General features: G+C 44.4%; 2 protein-coding genes across 3 annotated transcripts in view; one reads left to right on the top strand and one right to left on the bottom strand.

Annotated features, from left to right (window-relative positions):
- The window catches only part of SIAE (sialic acid acetylesterase), a 16192-nt gene extending 12113 nt beyond the window's left edge, over positions 1-4079 (bottom strand). The window contains exons 1-2 of the mRNA XM_015429403.1: positions 4033-4079; positions 362-523 (exon numbers count right to left, since the gene is read on the bottom strand). Of these exons, the coding sequence (XP_015284889.1) occupies positions 362-523; positions 4033-4078 (208 nt within the window). The 5' untranslated portion in view covers position 4079. The remainder of the gene's footprint in view (positions 1-361; positions 524-4032) is intronic.
- A 1819-nt stretch (positions 4080-5898) lies between these two features.
- Positions 5899-17643, top strand: SPA17 (sperm autoantigenic protein 17). Of its 2 annotated transcripts, none has more exons than XM_015429407.1 (5): positions 5899-5962; positions 10012-10185; positions 14152-14222; positions 14681-14743; positions 17437-17643. In XM_015429407.1, exons 2-5 carry the CDS (start codon positions 10032-10034, stop codon positions 17626-17628), a joined length of 480 nt encoding a protein of 159 aa, XP_015284893.1. In that variant the 5' UTR covers positions 5899-5962; positions 10012-10031; the 3' UTR covers positions 17629-17643. The 2 variants fall into 2 exon arrangements, with proteins under 2 accessions (XP_015284893.1, XP_015284891.1); XM_015429405.1 differs by lacking the exon at positions 5899-5962 and adding an exon at positions 6092-6260.
- The last annotated feature ends 4945 nt before the right edge of the window (positions 17644-22588 follow it).

Below are 22588 nucleotides of genomic sequence, written 5' to 3' on the forward strand. Positions count from 1 at the left end.
GGGGGGGGAGAAGAGAGCAGGGCACCTGAGGAGAATCTCAAATGGCATGCCAGACAGTACAGGAGGCCGTCTTTTAAGTGCTCTGGCCCCAACCACAGGTATGGTACTGCTAAGCAAGGACTATAGTACCTTTCCCAAAGACAACAATATATCTTGCCCGAAGTTTAACATAGCACAAGCAATAAAAAAACTGTTGCTATGTCTTTTGAGTGGAAAACTGTATTGAGTGTTGTTGATAATGAAACAGATCAACACCCTCAGATATATGCAGCTTAGACAGAGGAAGCCACAAGTGAGCCATGCCTTTCTGGGGACAAGTGTTAGGTGGAGAACACGTTCACATCATTTGATAATTTATTACCTTCAGCCTGTACCATTTTTTTCATAACAATATTGTCACTCTGGTAAACCATCACTGTTACATTGGCACTAGATTCTCCATAGCCCCATAAAACTGCACAAGCTGGACCTTTCTGCAATACCATGTGGTCAGCAAAATAGGAGGCAAAACGAAGTTCAGCACCTGGAACACACAAAATATCATAACATTTCTGTTAGTGTCTGTGGCCTCTTTGGAATCCTCCTGCAGTATATTGGCTGTGGTGAAGCCACCCCAATATCAGACCTTTCTCACTGCAAAAATATCTACCAGTTTATAAGGGGATACTTAGGAAGCATGACACTGAGAAGAGGAACACACATTTGGATACTTCTGTTTGGCTCTTGCTTACAGTTTTTAAAAAAATCAAGAAACCAGATCACATACCAGCTTTTACTGCAGGGGAAACACAAGCACACCCATACACACACACACCAAAGGAAAAGTCAACTAAACAATAATGATTTGACACAAAAATAAGATTCTATATATTTTAAAATGCCTGAAATGTGAATGTTGACAGTTGCATGCGAATATTGGTAATCCTACAAAAATTTGGCAAATATCAAAAAATAAATATTTCTTTCCCTCATTTGTTGACAAACCCTGATGGATATCTATAATTCAGTTTAGGTGAGTGTCAACAGTCATCATTCTGTCTCTGGGATTTTAGAAATCTGCAAAAAGGGATTGTCAACATTCATATGTGAATAGCAACATTCATCACATTTTGAAAACTTATTGCTGGCTGAACATTCCTTTGTTAGGTTGACATTCCAGTATGATCAGCAGATGTTTTCTCAATGTGAGCTATTATAGTTTGAACTCCTGCTGTCTTTCTCATCAAAGGATACATCAGAGCTTGGAGAAGGTGTCACCCCCAGAGCTCAAGGAAGAGGACAGGTACGCAATGGACGGGAATCAGAAACATGGAAGAAACATAGAAGAAATGGAGAGAGACTCAGCTCAGAACTGGCTGCTGATATTTGTCATTTATGGATGTAAAAATATTGGAAGTTCCATCTATAATGTTCCCACGGACCACACAACTGGTCATTTGTGCCCGACGGGGGATATGGACTTGTATTTCTTGAACAGCAGCCCATGAGACACACGATAAACCACTTTTGAAACTAAGTGGAGTTTCAAAAGTAGTTAGCAATCTGGCATGGAGATCAGAGGAAGAAAGGGGGGAAATCGAAAAACTCCCATTAGGCATGAATAAGACCTAATGTAGGACTCTGGATACCAGTCCACAACTCACCCACAAAAATCCAGAGAATATAAGCCATCTATCAGTCACTACTACAAGATTTTTCCCGGAAAAAGCTGCAAAGGATTATACTCCAAAGAGGTACATTCAACTAAAGGGGGTTAAATGTTGAAACTAAGGTGGGCATTCATTCAAATAAGCTAAAACTTGTAAACTATTTTTTTGCATAAACAGGTGATTTGATACATGGCAGAGCAATGATTCCCCCCATTGCCTAAGGAGCATTTAAAGGGATAAAATAATAATGAATTTACATAAGAGACTGCATGAGCAATCAAGGGATGCTAACAAAATAGTATACACAGACACAACATTATAAAAAAGCATCTCAATGCTGAAGCAAATTCTTTATCATGTCAACATAAGTGCAGTAAAACATATTAAAATGTTCCCTAGAATAACACTGAAATTGGTTAAAATGGGACTGCCATCTTTTTATGGGACCTGGCCTCATGCTTTGCACATCACCCTGATGCTGAGTAGGTAAAACTTCTCCTGTTGTAATAAGGGTTGGGAAAAGCTTCACATACTACATGTCAGCATACCAGGCTACTGCTAAAAGTCCAAGAGAAGGGCCAACAGAAAAAGAGGCAACATTCTCACTTTCTGAGCCACATTAATTTAACATTTGCACATACCCAATAAAATTAGTAGGTGTTAAGAAACTTTACTTTCTCCCTCTGGAACTGAAACATCTCTATCCACAGCTACATAAAACAAAAGTTTGAGTCCAATGGAACCTTTAAAACCAACAAAGTTTAATTTTGGGTATAACCTTTCATGTGCATGCACAGCTGTATCGGAAGAAGTGTGCATACATATGAAAGGTTATACCCAGAATTAAACTTTGCTGGTCTTAAAGGTGCCACTGGACTCAATCTCTGTTCTATGCTTGAGACCAACACGGCTACCCATTTGAATCACAGCTAGATAAAGTTAAGGAAAGTTAAATATTTTCCTCAGCATTTACTCCACTCAGGTACAAAGTCTAAAAGGGTAATTCTAAGCAGAGAGTTCTCTCCAGCATGACTATTTTGTATGTACTTATTTTGAAAAGTCCCACACATGTGAATAGATTTTACTTCAGAATAAGTATTGCACCACTAATATTAAACTATGGATTCTTAAATCCCCTACTGATCTCAATAACACATCCTTAACAGTATCATTATTTCACTGTGTTCATTAACAATTCAATCGCCAATCACTTTGGCTGTAAGCTGCCAACAATAGCTTTTCTAAGGGAAAGAAAACCTTCAGCATGTCCAAAACCCAGATATATAAAATAATGGCAATGTGTTCTTTCTGACTTCTGCAATGTAAATACAGGCTAACAAAAGAACCCACATGCACATAAAAATGAAGGAAACAATACATTTCAATGTTTTTTAAAAATCCCAAACAGAATGGGTAAGTACCTCCACTAATGGCAGCAGTCGTTTTAACATTCAGCTTAATAACTGTCTCTCCCTTCTGTTTAAATCCCCTACTGATCTCAATAACACATCCTTAACAGTATCATTATTTCACTGTGTTCATTAACAATTCAATCACCGATCACTTTGGCTGTAAACTGCCAAAAATAGCTTTTCTAAGGGAAAGAAAGCCTTCAGCATGTCCAAAACCCAGATTATTTCCTCATATAAAATAATGGCAATGTGTTCTTTCTGACTTCTGCAATGTAAATACAGGCTAACAAAAGAACCCACATGCACATAAAAATGAAGGAAACAATACATTTCAATGTTTTTTAAAAATCCCAAACAGAATGGGTAAGTACCTCCACTAATGGCAGCAGTCGTTTTAACATTCAGCTTAATAACTGTCTCTCCCTTCTGTTTAAAGTCAGACCCTATGAAAATTCCAGCCAGCTGAATAACTGAACTTACATGACAGGTATAAAAAGTAAACAACAGAAATAAAAAGAGATAAAAGGAAAAGAAGGTGGAAAAGCCCCTTTACAAAATGAAGTGGGGGGAACCAGCTACTGCAAAGCAAGTCAGATACTTATTGGAATGCAGAACAAAGGAAAAGAGGAAGCAAAACTTACAGGGGTGAAAAACTGATTAAATAAAATTTGTACTAATTACTGAAGTTATAAGATTACAACTCTCAAAGATCAATGAAAACATTCTCATCAGACAGAAAATGCTCCCAAACCCAGTCCCCAAGAAAACTGTGTTCTAGTTTAATTTTTGTACCCCCCATAAGAAACACCGTCCCATCAGAGAGATTCAAGTGGCATATACAGGTAAGTAAACATGAACTGCAAGTTGCTAAGCATTATGGAGGTAAGCCATTCTGGAAGGCTTCCAGGTCCCTCTTCCTCTACACATATGCCCCTCAACAAATAATTTGTGCAACTGCATCCCCCACTCACCTGCCATAAAGGCCCACGAGAGCATACATAACAGACAAATCGCCATCATCTCACTAAAAACAGGAAGACGAAAGGACAGGAAGTAAAATAAGAACCTAAACATCCAGCATCTTAAAGAGACAAACTTCCTTATGATCTCATACAAGGCTGGTCCAAACCTGGAAGAAAAGTGTAGTTTAAAAAATGCTTATCATATATCTCAAGTGTATTTAAAAGGAATGCCCTCAACCTAAGGTGTTTTGTTGTTACGCAACTTGTGACAAGAGTTATTTCCTAAGAGATTGTGTCTATGAAAGGCCTGTGACTATTTGGCCCTTGGGACATGCCTTGCTAATTTTTTCAGTGAGTTACCAGACTTGATATACTTACTTGTCAGACTTACTTCTGAGTAAACATGCATCTTCTCACCTTGACACAGAGAGTACTCCACCTTTCTGTGTTATACCTCTGAGGATGCCAGTACTGGGGAAACGTCAGGTCCTACAATGCCAAGACCGCGGCCATACAACCCGTAAAATCTACAGCAGCTAATGAACTCCGGCCATGAAAGCCTTTGGCAACATATGCATAGAATGACATTGTAAATTGTGAAAATAAACAAGAGTCCAATGGCTCCTTAAACAAGAGCAACGTTTATTCCAGCATAAGCTTTCTTGACTCAGAGTGCATTTCATCAGATGTACAAAGTACACATTCATTAGGTAGATATATATATTAAAAACTGCAAATATGAAGTAGGGGGGTTATGTCACAACAGGAGATGTTTTAAAAGATCTAAGCAAAATATTGATCAATGCAGAGTAAACTGGGTTTCAGCTCCCTCACAGCCTTCAGAATCTAAATCCTTGCACCTTGCATGAACATATCTCAAGGGCATACCCAAGTAAATACATAGATGTGAATACGAAGACATTAGTCCAGACATAGCCTGCCTTCAGACACACAGCAACTACTAAGGTATGTTTTGAACTGACTAGGATCCAGAAGATCCTCTCGATTCCCCTCTCTGCCATGGAACCTCACTTCCAGTCACTCTTTCATAGACTAACCCATCTGACACAGTTGTTGTCATAAAGATAAAATGGATGGGAGACTGATGCACAAAACTTTAAGTCTCCATCGGAGAGAAAAGTGGGATACAAACATCTATTCTTGGTGCTTGGGGGGGGGGGGCGCAACGGTGGGAGTCAGTGTTCCCTCTAAGCCGAGTTAGTGTGAGGTAGCTCACACATTTTTCTCTTCGCTCAGAAAGGACGGCTTCAGAGCAAACTAATTTATGCAGTAGCCAAATCGCTTGCTCACAACTTTAATGCCAGTAGCTCACAAAGTAGAATTTTTGCTCACAAGACTCCACAGCTCCAACTCCACACCCCCCAGCCTAAAATATGGCTGCCGGTCAACAAGGCAGCCTTAAGTAATGTGCAGGCTGGCTCCCACAACTTATATTCCACCTGTTTCCCCAACAGGGACCCAAAGTCACTTACATCGTTTCCTTCTCTTCCATTTTAACTTCACAACAGCCCTATGAGGTAGGTGAGGCTGAGAGTGTGTGACTGGCCCAGAGGTCACCCGGAGTGGGGATCCGAACTTGGGTCTCCCAGATGCAACTATACAAGAAGCTTCCTCCTCTGCGAAATTCTTCAGGAACTGCCTTAACTACCTACCAACCGGGCCATATAACTCCCTATTCAAGGCTGGGATGTCGGCCTGAGGCCTAGTCCGTGATGTCACCGCGGCCCTTTATGACCGGCCGGCCACCCTAAAACAGCCGTTTTCTCGAGCGCTCCCCGTCAGAGGGTGAAGCCAATGGGCCCTAACAAGCCATGCGGAGAGCGCCAAAGCGCCCCTGCTCGAATCTAAGGGCTCGGCTTTGCCACCTTTTCCTCCACCGCGGAGACGCACATACCGAAAATAAACGGGCGAGACTGAGGTAATTTAGTAACGAGTCGAGTCGAGTAAACGGGGCTCTTGGGGGGGGGGGGACCTTCGGGCAACAGAGAGCGGTCAAAAGGCGCGGGTGGGCGGGGTTTGACTGACCGGAAGAATTCCGGGACAGCTTTCTGAACGGCGCTGCGTATGTCCCTTCCCGCCTGCCGTCGCATTCGAGTTGCCAGGGCAACTGATAACCGTGGAGCTCTAGTTGAGGACTGGCACCACGGGACTGGTCGGGCTTTTTGATCTCTCCCGCATCCTCCCAGCCAAAGAAGCGGGGAGTTCAGGAAAACGCGGTGAGCGGTCTGCGACGTAGCGCTTCTTGGGCCCCCTAAGCCGCGGATCCTGTTTTCGCGATCGAGTTTACAATTGTAGGATCTGGGGAAGACTGTTAAAGCCAGAGTGCCGTTGAGCATGGGCAGAGTGACCCACAGGGAGGAGTACCTACCGCGGCCGTCTCCTCTCTGATCTGGAAGGAGAGGCGGGGCTTCGTGACAGCTGAGAATCTCTCTGCTTAGATATCTTTTTTAAAAAACAGTCTTCCCTGATTTACATATGAAGCAGAGTGAGGTGGTAATATACTGGCTTGAAAAAAAGCAGGCGATGAATTGCATGTTTAAATGTCCTCTACATTTTAAGAAAAAAACCTCTTTGCGATTAAAAAAATAGCACAGCTGGGAGTGAACCTTTCTCCCTTTGTGGCTAGCCTTTGACTTGCAGGGAGTCCCTTATGTGGGGAAGCATTCCAGGGTAGCATATCCCACCTTGAAGAGGTACACTCTCCGTTCTGCCTGCTTAGGGTTCTGCCACATCCCACTGCATATGTAAACCAAGTGGTGGCATAAGCTTTCTTGTGCCTATGGATGATGTGTGTTTTTCTTGAATGGGGTTTGTGTTGTATATGACTTCTAACAAGCCATAAGGAAAGTTTCTTGTATGTTCTCATAACAACCAGTATGTTGGCTGTACTAGTAATAGCATTTGTCTTTGATGGTATACCATTCCAGTCAATCATCCTGGACACAGGTAATGGGATCTAGATATGAGCAGCACTTTTTCTCTGCAGGGAAATGTCCTTTTACTAGTCATTTATTGCCTTGACCTGGATGGCCCAGGTTAACCTGATCTTGTCAGCATTTGGAAGCTAAGTACTGGTTATTGGATCGCCAAGGAAGTGCAGGGTCAGTTTGCAGAGGCAGGCAATGGCAAACCACTTCTGAACATCTCTTGCCTTGCCAAGTCCTATGAGGAAAGGCTGAAGGAGCTGGGTATGTTTAGCTTGGAGAGGAGATGACTGAGAGGTGATATAAGCATCTTCAAGTACTTGAGGGGATGTCATATAGAGGATGGTGCGGAGTTGTTTTCTGTTGCCCCAGAAGGTCGGACCAGAACCAATGGGTTGAAATTAAACCAAAAGAGTTTTCGGCTAAACATTAGGAAGAACTTCCAGGCACTTAGAACAGGCTTCCTCGGGAGGTGGTGGGCTCTCCTTCTTTGGATGTTTTCAAACAGAGGCTAGATGGCCATCTGACAGCAATGCTGATTCTGTGAACTTAGGCAGATAACAAAAAGAGAGGGCAGCAGTGTTCCCTCTAAGCTGAGTTAGTGTGAGCTAGCTCTCAGTTTTTTAGCTTCCCGCTCACATATTTTTGACTTAGCTCAGGAAGGATGGCTGCAGAGCAAACTGATTTATGCAGTCGCCAAATGGCTCGCTCACAACTTTCATGCCAGTAGCTCACAAAGTACAGTTTTTGCTCACAAGACTCTACAGCTTAGAGGGAACATTGGAGGGCAGGCAGGGTTGCCTCAGCACTTAGTTCTCGTGGCCCTTTCTTACACACCCAGGGAAATGCAGATCACCACTTTGGGGTCAGGAAGCAATTTTTCTCCAGGCCAGGTTGCCTGGGGATCCTGGGAGGTTTTTTGCTATCTTCTGGGCATGGAACAGGGGTCACTGGGGTTTGGGTGGATATTTGTGAATTTCCTGCATTGTGCAGGGGGTTGGGCTAGATGACCCTGGAGATCCCTTCCAGCTCTATGATTCTATTAAAACCCAACAGGGTCACCATATGTCAGCTGTGGCTTGACAGCACTTTCCACCACCGCCAAAATGTCGTTAATTGCCCCTTCATACCACATGCTACAGCCCTCCCCCTTCTCCTGGTCTATTTTTTCCACTCTCAAAGTAATTACCTAAACTCTGCTGGGAAAAAAATGAAAGAGTGATTGATGTATTACCTGAAAGGCATGGAGCTGCTGCAATATGGCTACTTTCCATGCTGTTCAAGTAATATATGACTTACCCAAGGCTGTGATCTTAAGCACACTTCTCAGGGATAAATCTTCATTTCTGAGTAAACATGATTAGGAGTGGGCTCTAAAGGCTGTATCCTAATCTTATTTACTTTCAAGCAAGTCCTCTTGACGTCATTGGGACCTTTTGAGGTGAATACAGAATTCTAAATAACAGTGATGAAAAAACAACAGGTGTTGTATGTTTGAGGGGAGATGTCAGGTGATTTTTCTCCACCTACTCTGCAGGTGTCTCTATCCACCACTATCACCAAACTCAAATTCAAAAGTGTGTGTTTGGGTCCCTGTATAGATGGAGAGGAGCATAGTGCAGACACACTTCTGGTAAATGCTTTACAAAATAAATACCCAGAAAGATAGTGTACTGCTTGCAAGCAGAATTTTTTAAAAATTATGTATTTAGAGAATGTATATGTTGCACACCAGAGACATGCTCAAGGCAGCTCACAAAAGTAGAATGCTACAATAAAATCATTCTAAAAAGCATAAATATTAATAACAAACTAATGAAACCCAGCCAGGGTCTAACAACAGCATGAAAACAGAAGGCAAATTAGTACAATTTGCAATTAGCAGACCTAAGTATTTGAGCCTCTAATTACATTTATTAGGAGTAATGAGAGATGTAAAACTTCACACCTGTTCCCTTTGTTGAGCTGCAAACATAAACTGTGACTGTATCAAAGCCAACTCAAGTTTAGCATTCGTAAATTCTCCCAAGAAGCAAGGATTATTGCAGATATCTCCCTTGTGCTTGCTGACTTTGCTTGCCTGGATATTCATAACATTAACATTGTGGATATTTAATTTCCTAGTGCTTATTTTGTAATTGCAGAGAGAAGAAACACATGTATTGAGCCAGACCGTCAAGTCCTTCAAAGTCAGTATTGTCTACTCTGATTGGCAGCAACGGTCTCGGGTCTCAGGCACTTAATACTTAAAATATTTATATTCTGCCTTTCCTCATAGCTGGAGGCATCTTCCAAGTCATAGTGAAGACATTACAATTTGGAACCTATAACCTGATCCTTTTATCTGGAAATGGCAGAACCTGGGAGCTTCAAGTGCATCCAGGATTCTGTTAAATTCTGAGTAGGTTAAACAGGCTGCCCCCCCTTTCCCCCCAGCTTGGTGTAGTGGTTAAGAGCTGCGGATTCTAATCTGGAGAACCGGGTTTGATTCCCCACTCCTCCACTTGAAGCCAGCTAGATGACCTTGGGTCAGTCACAGCTCTCAGAGCTCTCTCAGCCCCACCTACCTCACAGGGTGTCTGTTGTCGTGAGGAAATGAAGGGAAGGTGATTGTAAGCCGCTCCAAGACTCCTTCGGGTAGTGAAGGGCGGGGTATAAAACCAGCTCTTCTTCTTTTGCTGACATTTAGCTGCTCGTAGGCCTCAGCAGGTTGCTTTTGTATGGTTTGGATTAATTTCTGAAATTATATTTTTATGTGTACCCGGAGAGTCCTCTAAGGATGTAGAGACCCTGTATGTGGTCTGAACGTGGCCCAATTTGCAGCTTTCATTGCCCACATAAGAGCCAGCCAGTTTACTTGTAAGATATCGTAATGTTCATACTTGATTCATTGAATGGTTCTGGGGATGGAGGAGGTATGAGTTTTCATAACTAAACTTGCTATATTTGTGTGTGCTAAAACAACGCTATGATAAAATATCAATAGAATAAGAATGCTGTTTTCGGATATGAGTCATCCACCGCTTTTGTGTTGAAACTGCAGGTGCAGCCTATTAAAAGACAATGTCTATTCCATTCTCCAACACCACTCAACGCATTCCTCGAGGATTCGCAAATCTGCTGGAAGGGCTTGCCAGAGAAGTTTTGAGGAACCAGCCACCAGACATACCATCCTTTGCCGCCAAGTATTTCGAAAATCTCCTAATCGAAAGAGAAAGTGAGCATAAGTAGAGCTGATTTCACCCTTTCTTCTCCCTGTGTGCTCACATAAATCCTTCTTCTCCCTGCCTTGGGAAAGACCCATGCAGCCCAATCCTAAGTAAGTTTGTTTAAAAGGAAGTCCCACAATATTCAATGGGACAGGCTCCCAAGCAGGACTGCAAGCTGAACCTCTCTGCCTCTGTTTTGCCAAGATCTGGAAAGGCTGTGAAATTCATAGTGATTCTCAGCACTCTGAACTTTTTAAGCTCTGTAGCTATACCATGTCCTCCTTTATCCCAATGAACACCAGTGTATTTACCCCCTAAGCCTGCAAGATCAAAGCATAAACACACACACACACACAGAGTGCTATTTCACTAGGGTTGCCAAGTTTCAGGTAGCTTCTGGAAATCTCCCCCTATTACAGTTGGTCTCTGGATGAACAAGATCAGTGCCCCTGGAGAAAGTGGTTGCTTTACGGTGTGGACTCTATGGCATTATAGCCTGCTGAGGTCCCTCCCCTCCCTAAACCCCACCTGCCCCAGGCTCCACCCTCAAAATTTCCCAACCCAGAGCTGGCAACCCTATATCTCGCACAAACTCTGTGTATTGGTCCACCCTCCACCAAGAAGCTCATTATGGCGTACACGGGCCTCTCCCCTCCCTTTTTATGCTCACAACTCTGTGCGGTAGGTTAGGCCGAGAGAGAAACTGCTCATGGATTGATTAGGGTGATCTCCCTCACAGGATCTGAATGCAAGTCTCCTCAGTTTAAATCGAACACTGTCACCACAGTGGCTTCCAGTACTCGTTTTTAAACAAGCCACTTTCTAGCCTTCAGTTGCGGAGAGTAGCTTGTGGACATTGTCTGGTGAAGGATGTCGATAAGGTCTGGCACCGATCAGGAGACAGAACTTGTCAGGTTTTGTCCCGTTATCTTTTACCTCAAGTGAAAGCCTTTTAATACTCTTGGCTATTTAACCACACTGGTCCTGCCCTTCCCTTTTTCTTTTCATACCTTACATTACGCTACTCCGTGCTGGGGGGAAATTCTTCCAAAATCTAAGTTTGCAAATTGCAGAATCTGTATTTTCTTGGTGGGGTGGGGAGAGGGGAAGGGCATAAGAAGCATAGGTCTGTGAGACGGCTTTCTTACCCCTCAGTGTACAAGAACTGGCCAGAATATTGCTTGCCCCGACCTGGGCCCAAGTGACCAAGTTTCTGCAGGATTTTGCATCCGTTTCCCATTTATGTCATCTTCCTTACATGCTGTCGTTTAGGAGTGAGGAAGATACTTGGTTGCTCCCTCCAAACAATCCTGCCAGTCCTGCTCCTTGCATTCACGGCCAATCACCTCACGACTGTGACTAAACCGAGAGGAGGAAAAGCCCCTTATGGTTTTGAGGCCCCTTCTTCATTTGAAATGTCTCAATCAGCCTGGGCTTACTGGCTGATTTCATATCGATGTGGCAGCTTTTCTCTTTCTAGCTTGGAGCTCTTGGTTCTCTGGGAAGAAGTTTGTGATGCGTTTTTTGGAAGCAATGGGCCAGAGGAAGCAATCGTGCTGATCTGCTAAGCTACAAACATGTTCTTTAATTACAGGATGACTCACAGGCAAGCTCAGAGCTTTCTGGCCTCTTGTTTGCTATGCTCAGAGAAGGATGATGTTACACAAGGAAAGATAGTGAGTGGGGAATGTGCTGAGTGTGCAGCAGAGACCATCGTTCAGTGTCACACAAAAACTGTTTGTGTATGTTTTTCTGTTCTTGGCTGAGCCTTAGCCGTAGGTAAAAATCGGGGTTTTTTTCTTTTCATTTGGCTTGGAATAATTATTTCCTGCAACTTTTGCAGAGCTTCAGAATGTCATGGATGCTATCTGTGGGGATGTTGCTAGGCAGATTAACACGGGGGGGTCATTTCACTGTACGCGGCGTTGTGCAAACTGGGAACTGCACAACAGGATTCTGTGAATTCTCCCCCCCAAATACTCTTCAGCATACTTGTCTGCATTTGCGAACAGCTTAATGAAATGGTGTTTGGTAACCAGAGGGATGGATTAAGGAGATCTGAGGTCAGGTTCCCACTCAGCCTGAACGTGATTGGGCCACGGTCATCCAGTGACCTTCACAGCTAACCTACCTCCCAAGGTGGTCGTGAGAATAAAATGGGAGGGCGCTATATATGCTTCTCTGAGCTCCTTGGAGGAAGCATGGAATAAAAATCAGGTAGCAACTCAGCCCTTATTTTTTTAAAAGGGCTAGTGAGGTTTGTTTTTTAAGCACAGACTCTTGTATAAGGCCAGAAAATAAATTCTGAGCACCAACGTATTTATTTTTATTTAGTTCGTTCTTTAATTTATATTTATATCCCGCCCTCCCCACCAAAGCAGGCTCAGGACGGCTCACGTAAAATTCCATTAAACAGATAATACAGAGAATTGAATAAAATATAAATATAAAAAAACCTACATAAAGCGCTAGTGCATATCAAATGGCAATGGCGAGGTGTCAGTAGCATAAAGTACAATCGGCAGGCAACTCAGTCTGGGCCATATCGGTGTTTACAGGCTGTCGATGGTGGTATTCATGTTGGGGCCAGGGCCTCAGCTGGTTAAGTGCGGGTCACTAATCGAAAGCCTGGCGGAAGAGCTCCATCTTGCAAGCCCTGCGGAACTGTAAAAGGTCCTGCAGGGCCCTGATGTCTTCCGGGAGCTCATTCCACCAGTATGGAGCCGCCACTGGGAAGGCCCTGGCCCTTGTCGAAGCCAGCCTGGCTTCTTGGGGGCCCAGAACGGCCAAACAATTTTGGGACCCTGATGGGAGACAGGCAGTATGAGGCACCGTTGCAATCTGCTCCTTGAACAGGAGAGGCTGGAGATTGAAGCTGGAGCCTTCTGCACGCAAAGCAGGTGCTCTGCCACGGAGCTACAGCCGGTCTCCTATCGCCTCGTTCCTCTTCTGCTGCAGCAGTCCCTTTCCTTGTGTTGGCATTTTAAATTCCTCTGTTTCAAACTGTGTCTCTTCGTGACTTCGTTTGTGTTATGATTTTATTTTTTTATTTTTTATTTAAATGTAAGGTTTTGTAAGGGACTTGTAGTGTTTCGTCGCTGTTATAAAACCAGTTGGGGGACTTTGAGCTAAAAGAATAGGATAGAAAAGGAAGAAGAAACAACAGCTGGGGTGACCGGGCCTGTAGAATTTGCCCCGTTGTGTCCTACAGTTGGATGTTAAGAGAGACAAGGTGATGGGTGGGTGATATAGCCGCTTGGTGTCTCAAAAGTGGTATAAATCCAGCATTGTACGCTATCTTTGCCCTGTCTAATACACGTCAAATCTGTTGCTTTAAAATAACACAAAGTGCTGGTCACACATTACATTGCACGCTTGGGTGTGAGCACAGACACAACTTAGGCCAAGAAATGTCACCTAATATCCGCTGTGTTGCAACTCTTAATAGTCAGACCATGGCCAGGAAAATTTAAGTTTGTTTCTTAGGCGAGCTAGCAATAAAAGCATTTAGCCTTTATGTAGTGTTTCCAGTGTTCAGAGGGCTTTATACACATTATCTCGTAAACCTTAACAGCAACCCTGTACATAGGCCAAGTATTATCCCTGTCCTGCAGATGGGGCTACGGTGACTGAGATAGAACAGCTTGCCTAAGTGAGTTTGTGGGCAGGGGATATTTGAACCGCAGTTCACAGCTCATTCTCTTAGTTGCTGTGCTACTGAATACATGAAGCTGCCTTATGTGGAATCAGACCCTTGGTCCATCAAAGTCAGTGTTGTAGACTCCGTCTGGCAGTGGCTCACCAGGGTCTCAGGCTGAGGTCTTTCCCATCACCTCCTACCTGATCCTTTTAACTGGAGATGCCGGGGCTCGAACCTAGGGCCTTCTGCATGCCAAGCAGATGCTCTGCCAGTGAACCACAGCCCCTCCCCTCCTAATGTGCTTTTATTTTTGTTTATGATGCTTTCCTTTCAGAAACTGGATTTGATCCGACAGAATGGGGAGCGAAACTAGAGGACAGATACTACAACAACCGTGCTTTCAACGTAAGTCTTGGTGTATATCGTTAGCATCTCCTTTCCTGCAGCGTGCACAGATTTGTAGGTTCGGATGGCTGGTTCCCTCATTGTGGAGTGACGATTTGCAAGCACCATTCTTGTAGAGATCTGAATGGAATGTAGCCTTGCAAAGAGGTCCAGCAGGGGCTTAGCATGGTCCTGCTGTGATGTGTCCTGCAAATCCGGGGGCAGAGAGCAACAAAGTGTACCAGAAGTGATAGGACTTCCTATAAAAGTGCACAGTGTCAAAGAAACAACACCAGACTCCTTAACCTGGCCTCTTATTTGTAGAAATACTATCCCATGACGCTTCTGGATGGAAGGTTTTGTGAATCTCTCTCTTCCCGGCAGCAAAAGTTTGGCTTTCCGGTATGCATGAAAGCCTCATCTCTATCTCTCTTACGGGTGACTGACTGATGTATTAAAAATGATCACTGTTTTCTCAGGAACTTGCCCCTCCAGGAGGAAAGAGTCAGGCAGAGGAGAAGACAGAAGAATCCGCTCAATCAGTAAGTAATCATCCTTGAAACTGAGAATTTCAGTCTCTTTGTTGTTGGCTAACCTGTGCTGATCTTGGCATTTCGGGGGGAAAGCCGCAGCGAGAGCACTCTGAGCCAGTTAGGCCGGAGCTAATCCTAAAAGGGAGTGCAGTTTCAGCCAGCTTCAAATACAGCCTCAGCCTCTCACTTTCCTGAAGTACTGGATTAGAAAAGAAAAGGGTTAAATCACCCATGGCATTCTTGATATTAAAATACAAAAGTGGAGATCTGATCCCATAGGAACATAAGAACATAAGAGAAGCCAGTGTTGGATCAGGCCAATGGCCCATCCAGTCCAGCACTGTCACACAGTGGCCAAAAATACCAGGTGCCATCAGGAGGTCCAGCAGTGGGGCCAGGACACTAGAAGCCCTCCCACTGTTGCCCCCCCCCCAAGCACCAAGAATACAGAGCATCACTTGCCCCAGACTTAGAGGTCCTACCCATACCCCAAACAAATTTGGAGATCTGAACCCAAACACAGTATGTAGCCTGGCTGTCGGTGGTGGACGATGAATTCCTTTCTTCCCTGGTATTTCAGTTTAGAACCCCCGACTGCAAAGTAATTCCTCCACTGTAAGTGAAGACTTGAGAAATCAAACTACTCGGACAAGGGGAGAGTGATAACGTGTCACCACAGCCAGCTCCTACGCAGCTCATATTTGTTGCACAATTAACTCTCTTACATAAGCCAGCAGCCAGCTCATTTTCTAACACCTAGCTAAGATACCCAAGTTGAATTTGATTTGACAACCAGGGTGTAATTTATTCACACAGTAAGTTAAGAGCCAAACTAGAAGTTAAAGCCTCCTTTTGGAATACTGTGTACATTCTGGTTGCTGTATCTTTAAAAAGGATAGTGTAGAGCTGGGGAAAGTACAGAAGAGGGCAACTGAGAACCTTTCCTATTGGGAAAGGCTACGGCTTTTTAATTTAGAGAAAAGAAGGCTATGGGAATGAGTGAGGTTTGTAAAATCATGCATGGGATGGAGAAAGTAACTAGAGGGAGCTTTTTCTCCCTCTCCCATAGTAGTAGAGTTTGGTGGCACCCAAAGATATTGATGGGCAATAGGAAGACAATGGGAAATAATTCTTTACTCAATGAGTAATTAAATTGGCAGTGAATTCCACAGTGGAGGTAGTGATGGCTGAAGCATAGATGGCTTTACAAGGGGGCTAGAGATTCCTGGAGGAGAGGTCCGTCAGTGGCTACTTGCCCTGGTGACTAAAGGGAACTTCCGTTTTCAGAGGCAGTAAATTTCTGAAACCAAATGCTAGAAAAAGGCCTTGGCCTCTGTGCCCTGTTAGACCTCCAGGGTAACTGGTTGGCCTCTATTTGAAACACGGTGCCGGATTGGATGGACCAGTTCTTATGTTCTTAAGTGATAGTGGTATCACGTGTCACATGAAGCTGCCTTACACTGAATCAAACCCTTGGCCCTTGATTGTCTACTCAGACTGACAGCGACTCTCCAGTTTCTCAGGTTAGAGGTCTTTCCCATCACCTACTCCTTTCAACTGGAGATGCTGGGGATTGAACCTGAGACCTTCCGCATGCTGAGCAGAGGCTCTGCCACTGAGCCCCAGTCCCTCCCAAATCCATGCATGTCTTACAATCCACACATAAAAGGAGCTCAGAGTTTATTTTTTTAACCAAAGGGAAGTATGCAAGTGAAGGGAACTAAACCCTACTCTTCACCTTGTTCCTGTGCTCCATTGGGTTAACCATATTTCTTCTAGGCTAATTCTGATAGTGGAAATGAGCCGGTGTGGGGCAAAAAATTTGAATAAAGTGCAGCAGGGTAGGGTGGGAGAGGGATTAACTCCCCTTGCTTGCATACTTCCTTCAAGTGGGTTTTTTTTAATGGACCCTCCCCATATCTTACACTTGACTTGTGAATGGGAGGACACGTGAATAAACATGCACAAGTTCCCCCCATCACTGCTAGTCTGGCCTTATACATGGCAGTCCACAGCTGAGAGCCATTTCATATCTTGTGCTCGATCTTTGTTGGAAGTCTCAGTATGGAATGGGGGATGCATGCAGACAAAATTAACCGCTTCCTCTTTCTATTGCTTTCAACATGAAAGAATTAAGCGCCTGCTTAATGCTCTTGTCAAAATCTCTGGGATTCACAGTGCTTGATTCTGGCTGGATAGCACCCTGTGCATTTTATACTGTTTGAGTGTGAAACACCCCCCCCCCTATATTCCTGAGGAAGCTTTAGCCTATTTTGACGTTCTTCCTTTCTCTCCCAGGAGTGAGAGATTTGCTCTTGCAACTTTAAGGGGAACAGCTGGTATTACCTAAGCGCCAAAGCCTGACGTTCTCTGCAGGCAAATCATCCTGACATTCTTTGGAGGCAAAACTTACTTTGAAAAATGATGGAAAGTTGCCCAAGTGACATTCACAAGATGCGGCACTAAAAATAGCCTTGCCGATGCTTTGTTGCAGATACAAATTTGAAAAGTGACAAAATAAGATGCATCTTTTACCACCCGCCCTTGGAATCAGCTTCCAAAATGCCTTGGGGGGAAAACAGAGATTACCATGAGTTACTTTTTTTATTGTAACTTTTTAAATACTATATTAAAACTTTGAACCCATCAGCTGGTTCAAATACAAAGTGTACACATCTAAGTTGGTCTCTCTCTCTTGCCAGGAGGTAGCTGAGACATCGGGTACCACAGAGGAAAATGGCGTTAAATTAACAGAAGAGCAAGCGGCGTTAAAAATCCAGGCCAGCTTCCGGGGATACAAAACGAGAAAAGAAATAAACTGTCCCAAAGAAGCAATAGCAGAGAAGGAAGAGCCAACAGAGCCTGATAAAAAAGAGCCGGAGCAGGCACAGTAATCCAGCACAGCGATCCTGCCGGCAGTCGAGTTTTTAGAACGGCTTGCAGCAAAAGGCCCATTGATCTGATTTAGAAGCGTGGGTCAAGTTTATGAAATAAACCATAGACTTTAAAAATGCTCCTCAGTGCTCATTGGTAAATCAATAAATGGGAATCTGTTTTGCATGCCCAAGTCCTTATGAAACAGCTTCCTGGCGATGGGGCTGCAGTGAGACTCGAATTACATGCTGCATGGTGATTTGGGATCAGACCTCCTGATGTGTTTTCAAATGCTAAAGAACAGCTATGAGGAATCCCCCCCCCCCAAATTTGGAGTGGGGCTGCAATGTACTCTTTCTGTCCAACCATTTTCCTGGACATTTCTGCTTTCCAGTCCCGCTACTATTAATCTTGGTAAGAAGTAAGGAACGGTTGCAGTCTTGTTACTTGGTTTCTCCCCAAGCTAACAGCAGCTCAGAAGGGGCATCTGTTTACTAGGAAAACGGCATGGAGGCAAATGGCTACATTCCACCACCTCCATAATCCACGTCATCCAATTCCCAACCCTCTAGTGGGGGAAAGTGCTGTCAGGTGTCAGTCAACTTAGGGTTGTCAAGGCGAGAGATAAGATCTGACAAGATCAGGCGAGCCTGGGCCATCCGAATTAGGGCTCCCCACCCTCTATCTGGTGCCTTTTAAAAAACATTTAAAAATGTTGGGTGATCTGGTCATGAGCCTCTCATGTGTCCTTTGACCCTCATATACATTGTTGTTATGGTCCATTTGAGGGACCAAAGGTATAGAAGCCTAAATCCTAGCAGAGCTCTATCTGTACAGTATTTCATTGATGAAGATGCTGTGGTTTCCTGGATGGAAAATGCATTTCAGACCACTTTCGTGCCACTTTGGCCTGTCATATGCGCTGGCATGCTATTTTCCTCCTGTGGGTTGTGCCCATGAATTCCACACTCTCGGGATGGTCTCTTGTGGTTCTGCATTGCACGAGAGTGCCCATTTCAGCCCTTGTATCGTTTTCTTTGAAACAGTGAATTCTGGACTTGTAAGCCGTGCAGGAAGGAAATGGGTCAGAGTCTCATCAGTGCCTATCCCAAACAGAATTTATTGATTTTTTATTTTCTACGCTGTTTTATCCCCAGCAATCGGAAGCTAGTTAAAATTTAAGCACAGCCAACTCTTAGTCATGACTTACAAAGGAGGCAGAGAAACGGAGAGTGAGTGTGGTCGCCGGGGGACCATTCTTTAAGTCTGAAGAAACATTCATTCATCTTATTTCTTTCTCCATCTGCTCTTTTTTCCCCTCCCCATCTTAGCCTTTTGTGCTGTGGTCTGTAAATTCAGATTTTGTTCCCTCTTCACAATAACCTAGCAGGACAATGTCCCTCTCTTCCTGTTGCCTCTCTTGGTCACCATGACCTTAACGGCTTATTCCTGTTCAAAAGGTCAGTAGGGAAGGGAAATGTTTTGTAAAAATACTTAATCCAATTGTGCGCCCCTAGTAGAGTCATATTATTAACCATGCTGCTATAAAAACAAAATACTGTTTTGCTTATTTGAGGCCCACTGTGGGAATGCAAAGTTGCCCTCGGGGCATTCAAGAAAGGGGGGGACTTAAGATGAAAACAAAAGCGTAAAGCCCTTAAAAAAAATAAAACAATTATGTACGCATTTAGAACACAACAGTATCCTCTAGAAGAAATAACGTCTTTCCAATTTTATATAACAAATAGCAAAGCACTCCTAATTTAATAAAATTGAAGATATGAATTTTAACGACGGCCTGTTTTTTTACAAATTAAATCTCAGAATTTCTTCTGATGCTTGCATATACCTTATTCCCGGTTTGTCCAAAGCGCATTATCTTAGGGGCAGTTACTGCTGGTCCTATCGTAGATAATAACCCAAGCACAGGTAATCAGGCTACTAACACTACAGGTGCTGTGGCTCCATAATGCTTGTATTTTGCATGCAGGAGGTCCCATATTCAGTCCCTGCTATCTTCAGATACAGGATTTCCAGGAGCATATGTTGGGGAAGACCCTGCAAGAACTGCTGCTAGTTATGAGTGGACAATATTGGAGCTAGATAGACAGTAGTTTCAGTGTAAGGCTATTTTATATTTCAATTAAGTGTAGGAAATGTAGGGAATGCACCTTCAAATAGGAGCACGGTGCCTGCTTTCCCCTCTGAATATCAAACAGGAACTGGGTTTTTAAGGTGGTCTCTAGGCTATGCCCTTGGAAAAGTCTTGTGTCTGATGCCTCTGTGCTCATAAATGGCCATACACCATGCAAAAACCTAGGCATCCAACTAGTATTTATATGATGTTCCAGGGGGCGGGGTGGGGGACTGTGTCACAAGCGCAGTGAATGTTTCTTGCACACAAACATTCAGCAATGGTATTGCTGCCACAGTGGGCATGTGACAGAAGTATAGTGTGCTTATATTGATATGCAGTGCCACCCAAACATGAAGAATCCACACAGTCCTCTAAAGCGGCAGATTTTGATTCCATAATGATCCTCCTTCCTGTTTCCAAAAATATGTTGCCTCATCCTTCTTGCATTAGGCTGGCTTCAGTTGATACTTATGTATGTTGCCTAGCTCCTTAAGTGTGTCTGAAAATCTACAGCTAAGCCATTTAATATCTTTTTTGCATTTAAATATCCCCTAGGTAAAAGATGGGAAAACATTTACCTAGCACAACAGTAAACATTTGAGATCCTTTGTAGGCGTAGTTGCTTAGTATTCTCAGTTAGAAGCTACAGAAGTACAACACAGCCTCACGTTGGCATAGATGCATGCTCCTCTCATTCTGTAATCATTATCTTGGAGTTACAAATATTCTGATATTAGGTGTAGTACAAGTAATAACCGCCAGATGGTGCTTGTCGAGGTGTTAAGCCCTCTCCAAAGAGGAAGAAAGCAGTTTTCCTGCCGCCTTCCACATTCCAAGCAGTGCCAGAAGAGACTGCAGAAGTTCTTCCACAACTACACAGTTACAGAAGAACATTACTAGTCAGTACTGGTTCTCAAGAGCTAAAAAGATTTATTCAGGCTAAAGTTATTTCTACCCCACTTCCCCACCCCCCAAACTGGTAACATCATTCTCCACCTCTCCTGTTTTACCCTCACAGCAACGACCCTGTGAGGTGGGACAGGGTGAGAAAGTATGACTGGCTCACTTGACATCTCTCAGCACCGAGTTGGGATTTGAACGTCAGTTTCGCAGATCCCAGTCCAGCACTCTAAACAAACTGCCGCCATGTTACTCTTGCCTCAGCAGCAAAAAAACCCACTTCCATCAGTGGCAGTATTCCATACCTACAGCTGTCATATACAGCTCCTGTGAACTGCCACCTTCCACGCCCATCTTTGAGCTCCAAGAATGCCCCACCGGGAGACAGAGGCTGCAGGCAAAGGTACTTCTCCATGTGGCAACCCGTACTATATGTTATAACACGCAAGAACCACTATAGTGGTTAGGATATTGGGGTAGGATGTGGAAGGCCTGAGTTCAGATTTCACCTTTCACCTAAAGCTCACTGGTAACCTGGGGCTCATCACTGTTTTTGTGGGGATCAAAGGGGGGCAGGAGGGGAAGTCCCCCTGCCAGTCAGCCAGCCAGCTGATCAGCAGTAGGGGGAGGGGGGTCCCCTGAACCTGGCAGAAGAAGAGATTGGAAGGAGTCTCAGAGCAGCTTACAATTCCTTTCCCTTCCCCTCCCAACAGACAGCCTCTGAGCAGTGTTCCCTCTAAGACGAATTAGTGTGAGTTAGCTCACAGTTTTTTAGCCTCCAGCCCACCCATTTTTGTCTGAGCTCAGGAAGGATGGCTCCAGATCAAACTAATTTATGCAGTAGCCAAATTGCTCCCTCGCAGCCTTAATGCCAGTAGCTCACAAAGTAGAATTTTTGCTCACAAGACCCCACACCTTAGAGGGAGCATTGCCTGTGAGGTAGGTGGGGCTGAGAGAGCGCTCTCGAGGACTGCTCTTGAGAGAACAGCTCTGAAAGAACTTGTGACTGACCCAAGGTCACACCAGCAGCTGCATGAGGGGGAGTGGGGAATCAAAGCCAGTTCTCCCAGATTAGACTCCACACTCCTAACCGCTACACCAAACTGGCAGCCCTAGGAAATAGTGAGCTGTATATATGGCCCTGAGTTCCTTGGAGGAAGGGTGTGTTAAAAGTGGATAGACTGATAGACAACTTGCCCTTCTCTATGAGAGGGAGTGAGAATCACTGGCCATGAACACAGTTCATACTGCTGGACTCAGGAAGCTAATTTGTCAGTACAATTTATAAAGATTTAAGCCAACATAGCTGGTCCTAAACAGAGTCACACCCTTCTAAGCACATTGAAGTCAATAGGCTATGTTAAGTATGACACTTAACTTGGAGGAACAGTTCAACAAGTGATTTCAGCTTTATTTCTGAAAAGTACTCGGAAACGTGGAGTGATTCAGCAAAGAGTACTTTATTAGTGAGGAACAAGACAAAAAACCCCGGCACGCAGGCCGGTATATATGCTCAGAAACCCACCACCAAAACACACCCCCTAGTGACCCTATAGGTTATTTACAGTGGCCGAGAGTCCCATTGGCTCTCGGCCGCGGACCTGGCCCTCTGGTTGGTGCGGGCTAGGATCCGCTCCGCTATTGTTCTGCAGGGACGAAGCTCTGGGCTTGTGCTTGACCGCATGGCCCAACGGTCGCGCACGTGGTAATGGCGGATACATTACACCCCTCCCCCCATAGTCCAGGCTACCCGCACACAAAGTCCTGTAGGTGTGTTGGGGGTTTCCGAGTCCTTGTGGAGCGGCGTGGTTCCGGGGCGCCTGTCGGATGTACCTCGGGAGCCCGGGGCGGGGAGGTTGGTTGTGGCGTTGGTAGTGGCAGCTCCGGAGGCTCTGGGTTGGCCTGGGCGGGGACGGAGTCTGGGACCTGTCGCGCTGGCTCGG

The sequence above is a fragment of the Gekko japonicus genome, unplaced genomic scaffold (assembly GCF_001447785.1).
Source record: "Gekko japonicus isolate JY-2015 unplaced genomic scaffold, Gekko_japonicus_V1.1 scaffold67, whole genome shotgun sequence".
Lineage (NCBI taxonomy): Eukaryota > Metazoa > Chordata > Lepidosauria > Squamata > Gekkonidae > Gekko > Gekko japonicus.